General features: G+C 46.6%; 1 protein-coding gene across 1 annotated transcript in view; it reads right to left on the bottom strand.

Moving 5' to 3' along the window:
* Positions 1–339: 339 nt before the first annotated feature.
* SLC22A13 (solute carrier family 22 member 13) overlaps positions 340–12,035 on the bottom strand; it is an 80,334-nt gene continuing 68,638 nt past the window's right edge. The window contains exons 4-9 of the mRNA XM_048510503.1: positions 10,357–10,525; positions 8,638–8,758; positions 6,551–6,645; positions 4,779–4,993; positions 2,934–3,042; positions 340–553 (exon numbers count right to left, since the gene is read on the bottom strand). Coding sequence (XP_048366460.1) covers positions 340–553; positions 2,934–3,042; positions 4,779–4,993; positions 6,551–6,645; positions 8,638–8,758; positions 10,357–10,525 — 923 coding nt within the window. The remainder of the gene's footprint in view (positions 554–2,933; positions 3,043–4,778; positions 4,994–6,550; positions 6,646–8,637; positions 8,759–10,356; positions 10,526–12,035) is intronic.

A 12,035-nucleotide genomic window follows, 5' to 3' on the forward strand; every position in this document is an offset into this window, starting at 1 on the left:
CGCCACAGTTTGAATCCCACCACCATGGGAACCTGTTACTAAAATTTTTGGATCCCGCCACTGGGGGGAATAGAGTGAAATGGTGCCAAGGGGGAAGTTTGGGGATGGCAGAAAAGCATGGGAAATGTATTAAAGACATTGCACAGCAACTGAAGACACTTTCAAAACATTTCAACCAGAGAATTGTTTTAAAAGGGGAGTCATTGAAAACGTTTTGAGGCTGCAAATAAAACATTGGAGAGTAAAGGCAACGTGAAGGAGACGTGTTATTCCCCACCTCAAAATGTTTTAAGAGATGTGTGCGGAAAGCCCCCAGACGGAGTTTCCCAGAGTTCTAACTCACGGATGCTTTGATGGAGGCATGGTTGTGTCATCCGGAAGATCTCTGTTCCGCGTCTCGGGAAGAAAGAAGCAGAGGATTCCCCCGACCAATGCCGAGCTCCCAAAGAGCGCCATCGAAATTGCAGGGTGGATCTCATCCAAAAGGCTGACCAATGGCGCGAGGATGCCGCCTATTCTGGAAGATATGGAGCACCAACCTAAACAGGTCTGCCTGGGGGAGAAAGCAAAGCACAGAAAGTTGTGGCTGAGAATGGGGGTCAGCCTGGCTCACGTTAGCTCCCATTGAAAACAATGGGGATGGGGGCACCCCCTTTGGGGGTCCATAACTTTGCTGCCCCTGAACCAAACATCACCAAATTTGGGTGGTATCATCAGGACAGTATTTAGATGGTACCCTGAAATTTTGGTGCCGCTAGCCTTAAAAAAATTAAAACACACAAAACGACACTGAAATGTTGGCGCCCCCCCATGTGACCAAATGGGGGATGCCCGGGGACATAGGGTACCCCTTGTCCCTAGGCAGGTACGCCACTGGTCAGCCAGCATCCCTAACAGACAAGCACAAAAGCTCTATGATATCCATGTGCATCAAGCAGACATAGTATGAAATTGACAGGGCAAAAATCATATCTTCGGCACACTTTGATGCCTACTGCAGAATTATTTACACAGCAGTTGCATCTTGAAAGGTAGGCTCTTCATCCCAGGCCATGTAAGAATTTGTTTAAACCAGCACCATTAATTGGGACTGGACATGAACATATAGCCAATTATGATCTTTCAAGACTTGTGTGATGCACTGCCTGTAGTTTGGCTAGCAATTTTGTTGCTGCATTTTGGACTACTTCAAGTTTCAAACAATGCCTTCAAGGGTAGCTCCATGTAGAAGAAGAAGAGTTTGGATTTATATCCCCCCTTTCTCTCCTGTAGGAGACTCAAAGGGGCTTGCAATCTCCTTGCCCTTCCCCCCTCACAACAAACACCCTGTGAGGTAGGTGGGGCTGAGGGAGCTCCGGAAAGCTGTGACTAGCCCAAGGTCACCCAGCTGGCATGTGTGGAAGTGTACAGGCTAATCTGAATTCCCCAGATAAGCCTCCACAACTCAAGCGGCAGAGCTGGGAATCAAACCCGGTTCCTCCAGATCAGAGTGCACCTGCTCTTAGCCACTGTTCTTAGCCACTACGCCACTGCTGCTCCCCTGTAGATGTAGCCACTGTAGATCTTGTTATAGTAGCCAAGTCTGAAGTTGACAAGAGGATGCATCAGTATGGACAGATCACATTTCCCAAGAAAGGTCACAGCTAGAGAGCCAGAGAAGACTGGATAAAGGTGCGACATACTACAAATGAAACCTCCTGATTCAACAACATCCCGTAACCATAAAACTGGGGAAAGTTAGGTGGCCAGCCTCCAGGTTAGGGCTGGATATCTCCTGCTATTATGACTTATCTCCAGGAGACAGAAAACAGTTCATCTGGAGAAAATGGTTGCTTTGGAAAGTGGGCCCTACAGCATTATACCCCACTATATCCCCTCCCCTCATGAATACCTGCCCTTCTCACGTTCTACCCCCAAAATCTCTGGGTATTTCCCATCCCAGATCTGGGTTGTTTAACAGTAATAGAGACTAATTATGCACAAGAAGTCTACTGTGTGATGGGAGTGAATGTCCATCATGGCAAGATTTCGTGTACATACATATTTTCTTGAGCCTCGCTTTCACTTTCTATTCTCTCCATGGCAAGTGACACTACTTCTAGCATGATTTTATTTTGCTTTGTCACCAGAGTGGGACAGTTTTGCCAGTGAGGGCAGCTCTGCCCCAGACATCTTCCCTCCACCCACAACCAGTTTTCTTACACCCTTGTGCTGCCATTCATGCCTTCCTCCTTGCCCCCCCCCCCCCGTTGCCAGCTCCTTCATGTCACAGAAAAGAAGCTCACTCACATGGGCTTAGTCAAAACACACCAACCTCTAATTCTTATATTGATACTCGATATCTCAAGATAATAATAACAGAAGGTGCTTAGAAATAACAAGCCTCTCTGACCTCCAGCGGCAGCAGCAACAGGAAGTGTGTGTGTTGTGTGTAGGGAGTGGAAGGGAGGGGGAGAGACTATCTGCTCAAGGACAGTCCCCTTATTCAGAAGCATGTGGTCCAGGGAATTGCTTTGCCTCTTTCACTGGGGTGGTGTTTTTGGAACAGTAATGTCGATATAAGTGCAGCTTAAAGGACTAAACCAGGAATCTTGACTACTGTCTGTAATGAGGTCTGTACCTTTAAGAATTAGCAGATTAGCAGAGTTAAGGGAACCAGGCCCAGGAGAGTTTTCTGCAGAAAAGCTCCATCGCAAGGAGGAATGGCCTCCATACGTGTAAACAGAGAAATGTGAGGAGACCCCACTGCAAGCCCACTGAGCAGAGAAGAGCCCCGAATTAAGTGTTCCATGCATAATGGGTCAGCGTTTCTGAAGTGTGCTGTGTATCTGATCTAGAGCTGTTTCCATCACACTTCGGATACATGCCACCCCAGCCTGGCCATAGTCAGTTCCTAAATTGTAGATCAACTGAAGCCACAATCAGATCCTCACCTGAGAACTGTGGGAAACACCTCTGTAGAAAACACATAGGTGGTTGAAAAGGAAGCCGCAAGAGCTGCCTTGGCGGTAACAGCCAGCACAGTCACGATGACGGGTAAGGCTGGGCAAAGACCACAGAGGAAGAAATTAGAGATCAACCACTACTGCCTTCCTGGAAAGCCGGCACCATTTCATAGCCAGAAATGAGAGCCGGTGTGATGCAGGCATTAAAGTGTAGGCCTAAGATCCAGGAGAACCAGGTTCAAATCTCAGTAGGGTAGCCATCTCCAGGTTCAGAGATACCCAGAGATTTGAGGATGGCGCCTGGGATGGTGTAGTGTAGGAAGGGAAGGGAACTCAGTGGTAGAAATGAAGGACTTTGTATTGTCTCCTGCCTCAACGACAAAAGAGGACTGATAAGTGTGTTGGAGAGATAGTTAGGTTAAGACATTGGGCACCTTTTCTCTAATGCTCTGACACCATCTCCTTGAAGTATAGATTGTTACTATCAGGGAACTTCCTTCCTGTTTCTCCTCCACTCTACACCATTCGTGCATGCACACTTCTCCACCTGCAGAGATGCAGATAGCATCTCTCACCATCCAGCTAGATCAGTGATAGCGAACCTTTTCGAGAGCGGGTGCCCAAATTGCAACCCAAAACCCACTTATTTATTGCAAAGTGCCAACACAGCAATTTAACCTGAATACTGAGGTTTTAGTTTAGAAAAAAAGTTGGCTCTGAGGCGTGCGTAACTCAGGAGTAAGCTTGGTGGTAGTCGGTGGCTTTGCTTTGAAGCAACCGTGCAACTCTTCCAACGGGTGAATCATGACCCTAGGAGGGTTTACTCAGAAGCAAGCCCCATTGCCAGCAACCGAGCTTATTCCCAGGTAAAGGATCGTGCTGTAGTTCTTCACATGAAAATCAGTGGGGTTGAACAGCGCTTCACAGGGTTACCTACACTGCTTCCCCAAAACTAGGTCTTAGGTTTAATGCTAATAATCGAGCCCAGTGGCCCAGGCCAGCCTAGATGTGTGTGTGGGGGGGGCAACTCTGTTTGCACGTGCCCACAGAAAGGGCTCTGAGTGCCACCTCTGGCACCCGTGCCATAGGTTCGCCACCACTGAGCTAGATGGATTAGAATAGAGAATAGTCCACTGGCTGCATTCATTCAGTCTGCAAACTTTACGGCACAATGGGAATTTGAAAAAAACCAAACATTTGCAAAATATTTTCAAATCCCTGCCCCTCATTTGTCTGCACTCACCCCCTCAAAATGTTTCCTGGCTGCCATTTTGTGATTTTTCTTTTAAAAAAATTAAATTCTTCATAGATGGTATGCTTCAAGGCTTCCATACTTAGTGCTGTAATTTACCACAGCTTGTGAAAACAATGCTTCGTAGATTTAATCCCCGGAAATAATTTTCAAAAGACTGACAAAAACAAACAGGAGAGAAGGAGAGCAGCGAGCTCAGAAAACGGTATCGAGGAAGTAGTCCAGGGATTTCAGAGAGGCACGGGAAACGTCTTAAAGGGATTGCGCAGCAAGTCAAAGACGTTGGAAACGTTTCAGCAAAAGAATCGCTATTCTAGAGGATGAATTTAAAATGTTTTCAGGCTGGAAATCAAACATTTTGGGGTAAAAACTATGCAGAACTCCTTGGAGCAAATATTTTATTTCCTGCCTTTAAAACATTTTAAAACGTCTGTGAGGAAAGGATCAGTGAGATAGGTTAGTTAGACTGAGGGACTGCTTCACAGCAGAGTGGAAATTTGAGTGCATTTAGCATTTGACAACTATACTATACTCTTATATTGGCCCACTTCTCCCAAGTATACATTTTAATTCAACTATACTTTTTGGAATTGCAGGGATGATCAGACATACAGCTCCACCAAGTAGGAACCAAGCCGCCTGGCATTTCTTTCGCCCCAGCCGATGGAGCAGGAAGATACAGGACAAGCGCGCTGGTATTTCAACAACTCCGAACACCAACTGGGTCATGTAGATGTCCAAGCCGAAGTTGCCAACGTGAAGGCTGACTCCATAGTAAACAAAACTGTCCACAAACCTGGGTGCAAAGCAAAATACAAGTTGGTCTAGCAGCTTCATTTTTGTGCCTTATTATTTCTAACCCACTCTACCGCTTTTTTATTACTATAATTATTGGAATTATATCCCGCTCTACCCCACCCTGGGCTCAGGGTGGCTTCCACATAGTCAACGTATACAATCAAGACAATAATAGGTAGCGTCGGGGGGTGAGATCTCTGAACGATGCCCCATCATGTGTGGGGTGCTGCAGGGAGCAATACTCTCTCTGATGCTCTTTAACATCTATATGCACCCCCTGGCAAGTCTAGTCCGGAGTTTTGGGCTGTGGTGTCACCAGTATGCTGATGACACCCAGCACCATTCTAGCATTCTAGCGGAAGGCCACCGACCTGCGGCTCCTGATGCTCTCCAAGCGTTGTTTAGATGCTGTGGCTGGTTGGTTGAGTGCGAGTCGGCTGAAGTTGAATCCTACAAAGACGGAGGTCATGTGGCTAGGTCGAGGGGAGTGTCTGGCGGCCTTTAGTCTGCCTACGCTGCACGGCAAGGCCTTAACATTAGCCTCGTCCGCCAAAAATCTTGGGGTGATACTGGACCCATCACTATTGTTGGTTGCCCAGGTCACCCAGACAGCTAAGGCGGCGTTCTACCATCTGCGGCAGGCTAGACAACTGGCCCCCTACCTCTCCCGCTCTGATCTGGCCACAGTGATCCATGCCACGGTCACCTCTAGGTTAGACTACCAGCAACTTCGCTGTACGCAGGCTTACCTTTAGCCATGATCCGGAAATTGAAGCTTCGTGCAAAATGTGGCAGCCAGGTTGCATGGCGGGAACATCTATTAGGAGACGGATTACTCGGTCATAGCCTGCTCCACACTGGCTGCCGATCGAGTACCGGGTCATGTATAAAGTTTTGGCTTTGACCTTTAAAGCTATTCATGGCCTTGGACCAGCATATCTACGGGACCGTCTCTCCCTATATCGCCCTGCTAGGCCCCTCCACTCCTCGGAGGCGGACCTTCTGGTGATCCCTGGCCCCAAAGTGATCCAGCTGGCCCTACCTGATGGAACAGGCTCCCAGGTGAGATCAGGGCCCTGCGGGACATACAGAGTTTCCGCAGGGCCTGTAAAACGGACCTGTTCCGCCAGGCATTTGGCCAGCCAGGATAACACCACACTTCTGTGATAAATATCTGGCCTCCTGTGGGTGCAAGAATGGGGAAGGGGAAACAATTTTAATCACCATCTGAATTTTTATAATTTATATATGGTTTTTAACTGGGATTGGGTGTGAAATGGATTTTAACTGTTTTATATAATTGATGGACACCGCCCTGAGCCCTTCGGGGAAGGGCGGTATAGAAGTTTAATAAAATAAATAAATAAATAAATAAATAAATAATCAATAAGATAATTGATACAATAATAATACAATCAATGCAATAATCAATAAAATCTATAAATAATATATAGTACAAAAAGCAATGTAACTATATATAAATAAGCCGAAAATAAGTAAGAAAGTAAGCGAGTGATGGTGATTGCTACCAATCTAGTGCATTTGGAAGACTTACCAGACCCAGGCCATAATCAAAATAATTTTTCTTAGATGCGGCTTCTTTAAAAAATCCAGCATTCTTCCAGATTTGCCATCCCTTTGTGAAGTCAGCTTGAAAATTTGCAAAGCAAGGACAAAACATCAGCTAGATCCCAAAGGTCTGCATGACACAACTGAAAGCATTATCTGCACCTTGCTTCGGGCATATTTTTTCATCATGGCTGCTGTCTTAAAAAGAGTTGCTTGGATTTCTCTGAAGATGCCAATACTTAGATACAGGCAAAACATCCGAGGAGAAAATGCTACCTTCCCGAACCTTATTGCCATACTTTGCCAGGAAACCACACAGCACCCCAGTTCCTTGCATTTGTACCAGTGGCAAATACATCCTGTAGTACAGTCAGTGGTGAAGAACAATGTCAACATTGGTTCTGGTGGGTTTTCCAGGCTGTGTGGCTGTGGTCTGGTGGATCTTGTTCCTAACGTTTCGCCTCCATCTGTGGCTGGCATCTTCAGAGGTGTATCACAGAGGGAAGTCTGTTACACACTGGAGGGAAGTCTGTTGCATATTGGACACAGTGTGTAACAGACTTCCCTCTGTGACACACCTCTGAAGATGCCAACCACAGATGGAGGTGAAACGTTATGAACAAGATCCACCAGACCACAGCCACATAGCCCGGAAAACCCACCAGAACCAGTTGAATCTGGCCGTGAAAGCCTTCGACAATACAATGTCAACATGCTTACGATTCCCAATTAACTTTATCATTTATTTATTTTCCATCTTTATCTCCAACGGGGAGCCAAAACAGCTTACATCATTCTTCTCGTGTTTTATCCTCACAACAAGCCTGCAGGGTAGGCTAGACTGAGAGGATGTGACTGGCCAAAGGTCGCCCAGTAAGTTTCCATGATATACTGGGGTTCTGAACTTGGATTCCCCTGTGTAAGTGCCGGTTCGTTACTGACCCATGGGGCGACCCCACATCACAGTGTTTACTAGTCAAACTGTGTGATTTGCCAGTGCCGCCCACAGTTGTCTACACTTTAACCCAGTGGTGGGATCCAAAAATTTTAGTAACAGGTTCCCATGGTGGAGGGATTCAAACAGTGGCATAGTGCCAATGGGGCTGGGCGGGGCACGACGGGGGCGTGGCCGGGCATTCCGGGGGCGGGGCATTAATAATTTCTCTGTTACTGTAAAAAACTCTTACTGTAAAAAAAAGTTCCTAATTTCCAGCTGGTATCTTTCTGTCCATAATTTAAACTCATTATAGCAAGTCCAATCATCTACTGCCAACAGAAACAACTACTTCTCCTCTCATTGACTGCCTGTCAAATACTTAATACTTTCAAATACTTAATTTTGTTTCTAGAAATCAAAAGAAGGATACTTTCCTGAAACAAGGAACTTGACCATCTTTCTAAAACATGTTTTTAAAACAGCCCAACAGGGAGAATTATCCCGTTTTCTACCTTCGCTAACCAGCCACATAGGAAACAACAGGACTTTATGATTTTTGGACCTAATGGGATTTCTAACGGAAAAGCGGACCCAATTAGTAACCCCCTCTCGGCACACACAAATAATTAGTAACCCACTCTCAGGAATTGGTGAGAACCTGCTGGATCCCACCTCTGCTTTAACCCCAACAAGCCGAGTACTCATTTTATTGGCCTTGGAAGGATGGAAGGCTGAGTCAACCTTGAGCCGGCTACCCAAAACCGACTTCCCATGGGTTCAAACTTGGGTTGTGAGCAGAGCTTTGTAGCTTACCACTCTCCGCCACAGGGCAACTGAATCCTAGATCCTAGTCCAACATTTTAACTACTATACAATGCTGGCTAACAGCCTGACCTTTGGGGAAAGGGGCACTTGCTTTAGAAAGCAACAAGCATGAGATTTTTTCTTCTTCTATCCACTGTATGTTTTAGATGAAAAGCCGGTTTCTGAACTCGGCTTTGCCTCTCGTTCCAGCAACAACTGCCCCCACACTACCAAAATCTTGGGATGCTACCCTGGTTTTCCAGAAACCACTTTTCTTTGCTTGTCTAAAATCTTTTTGGAAAACAAACATTAGACATCTCAGCCTTTGGCACCTTGTCGAGCAAGACTTCTGGGACGCTTCGTTTGTTCATCAACGCTGCTTTTTGAATCTCCTTTCTTGCTTCCACGACCTTCCCTCTTGTCAAAAGCCATCGAGCAGAACTGGGAAGGCCCCTGCAAAAGAGAGGATATTGGGAAAAACTGCAGGTTAATTTAGCTTAATTCATTAGCTTGCTGTACATTGGGGATGGCGCTCCGAAGCTCCGATGGAAACGGGAGGGGAACTTCAGCACACGCTGGATCGGCCGAAACAAAAGCCAGCTTGGGTTTGGATGGTATGCCAAAATGATTGGCACAGTGTCAGGAGTGGCACCTGCCTCCTCCTGGAGTCAGACAAAAGGCATTGGGAATGACACCTGGGTAAAGGCAGTGGTGGGATCCAAAAATTTTAGTTACAGGTTCCCATGGTGGTGGGATTCAAACAGTGGTGTAGCCCCAATGGGGCTGGGCGGGGCACGGTGGGGGCGTGGCCGGGCATTCCGGGGCGGGGCATTAATAATTTCTGTGTTACTGTAAAAAACTCTTACGGTAAAAAAAAAAAGTTCCTAATTTCCAGCTGGTATCTTTCTGTCCATAATTTAAACTCTTTATAGCAAGTCCTATCGTCTACTGCCAAGAGAAACAACTACTTCTCCCCTAATTGACTGCCTTTCAAATACTTAATTTTGTTATCCCGTTTTCTACCTTCGCTAACCAGCCACATAGGCAACAACAGGACTTTATGATTTTTGGACCTAATGGAATTTCTAACGGAAAAGCAGACCCAATTAGTAACCCCCTCTCAGCACGCACAAATAATTAGTAACCCACTCTCAGGAACTGGTGAGAACCCTCTGGATCCCACCTCTGGGTAAAGGAGTATCGTTTTCGCTGAAATGGGGGTTCGAGCACTGACCTTCCATGTAACCACACCTGTCATATGTTAATGGGCCTTTCCTTTGATCTATTTCTATGCGCTTAGACATGTAGATAACTAGGCTGATCCTTCTTGCTACTCTGGATGAGAGGAGGGAGTAGTGGAGGCCGGGGATGGGGGGGGGCACAGCCCAGAAGGATACCTGTCTTCAAAAACAAAGTTTTTCACACATTCCCTGGGAAGTTGGGGGGTGGGGGTGGGAGTTCAGGGAAGACAACGCAGAATAAATATGACTGCAAAAGCCAGGATCGCCAGACTCTGAAGCTGAGTCCTGGATGTCAACCCAATAAAGGCTACTGATTCTGTATCCAGAGTCTGCTTATTGATTGTCGGTCCAAGCTGTTAAGGAAGAATTGGTGCCTGCAAGCTCTTTAATTAATCTCCAGTTGTTTCCAGCATCGCAAGTATTCCTTATTAGTCAGACTTCATGGAAGGAGTCCTAAATTTTCAATACTATTAAACCATTTTTTGAACTGTTGCTCATTTGTCTGTGGGTCTTACGTTCTGTTCTGGCCGAGTGCAAGACCCCTGATATTAGTTCACTTGGGGGATGGAACAGTGGGCCCCCAAGTGAGTTTCCTGTGACTCCTGGGCAAATCCATGGACTGCTCTGCCAAGGGGGGGTGGGGGGGGGGTTAGCCCACCTCCTGGAAATGTGCAGCCCAGAATCACAGAACACATTAATACTCCCACTTGACTGAAATCACATCTCTTCATACCTTCTCTCCAACCACTACCAGTCTTAAATGGCACAGCATAACCTGTTTGGATGGTGTGCCCATATCGTGCCACTCACCATATATAAAAAAAGAGACAAAACACTGGCGCAGACCCAACAGACTGGTAGAGCCTCCATTCCCGAATGCCGTAAGCCAACCCGGCCAAGACCATCTGCCCGATAGCGTTGCAGCACTGAGTCAAAACCACCAAAACAGAACGGTAGGAAGCCCCGACCCATTCAGAACCTGGAACGGCACAGAGACGGTCAGACCCTTGGGCATGGTTTTAGGCAAACAAAACTATTTTATGTATTGTCGAAGGCTTTCACGGCCAGATCTAACTGGTTGTAGTGGGTTTTTTGGGCTGTGTAGCCATGGTCTGGTAGATCTCTAGGAACAAGATCTACCAGACCAAGGCCACACAGCCTAGAAAACCCATAACAACCAAAGTTATTTTAATTCAATAACTGCCAGGGTTATCAGTTAATTAAACTGGGTGATTTATCAGTTACATTTAAATCAATGAATTATAGAATCTCAGGAAAGTTGGTCTTTACTATCATTAGCTACCACTGCTAGCAGGTACAACATAACAGGTATAACATAATGTCTAAATAGAATTATCACTGCAGTTGGTTTCACTTAAAGAAGAAGAAGAGTTTGGATTTATATCCCCCCTTTCTCTCCTGTAAGGAGACTCAACGGGGCTTACAATCTCCTTTCCCTCCCCCCCCCCCCCCCCCCCCAGTAAAAGTCGATTGCCGCTTTCACCAGATTTGCTCATAGTTGATTTTTTTATCTTAAATCCACATTTCTAACACCGTTCCCTTGCACTGCTGACCACGCCTTCCGCCTCGCCCCCTCACCTCCCACGTTGCTGGTTCCTTCCTGCTTCCTACTTGTCCTGTGAGATGGGTGGGGCTGACAGAGTTCGGAGAGAACTGTGACTGACCCAAGGTCACCCAGGCTTCATGTGCAGGAACAGCAAAAACAAATCTAGTTCACCGGATTAGAGTCCACCACTCAGGTGGAGGAGTGGGGAATCAAACCTGGTTCTCCAAATTAGAGCCCACCCGCTCTTAACCACTACACCCTGGGCCCTAGTGCCTGCCTAACCCTGCTCCCTCAGATCCATTTGAGAGTAAAAATACATGAAATATAATTGCTCTTGTATTAAAGTACCACGTTTAATAAGGCACAAAATAATGGTTTTGAAAAAGGCAGCGTGTAAAAAGGAATAAGTCTCACGTTCTGTCGAAGGCTTTCACGGCCGGATTCAACTGGTTCTGGTGGGTTTTCCGGGCTGTGTGGCCGTGGTCTGGTGGATCTTGTTCCTAATGTTTCGCCTGCATCTGTGGCCGGCATCTTCAGAGGTGGATCACAGAGCGGAAGTCTGTTGAGACTTCCCCTCTGTGATCTTCCTCTGAAGATGCCAGCCAGAGGTGGGTGTAAGGAACCAGTAAAGTCCAGGCCAAAAGGAACTTCTCAAGTTCTTTATTGAGCTGGCATTCTAAGTCGATCACAAGCAATGCGGGAACTGACCTCCCAACGTTCGAACAGCCTCTTTTACGGGCTCCCCACCAGTTCCCGCCAAAGTTAGATAAACACCTATAGTTCCCATCCGAAAACCACATTGAAACATTTGGGTGCTGTGTGGTTTCCGGGCTGTATGGCCGTGTTCTAGCAGCATTCTCTCTTGACGTTTCGCCTGCATCTGTGGCTGGCATCTTCAGAGGATCCTCTGAAGATGCCAGCC

Source organism: Sphaerodactylus townsendi, linkage group LG11, assembly GCF_021028975.2.
Source record: "Sphaerodactylus townsendi isolate TG3544 linkage group LG11, MPM_Stown_v2.3, whole genome shotgun sequence".
Lineage (NCBI taxonomy): Eukaryota > Metazoa > Chordata > Lepidosauria > Squamata > Sphaerodactylidae > Sphaerodactylus > Sphaerodactylus townsendi.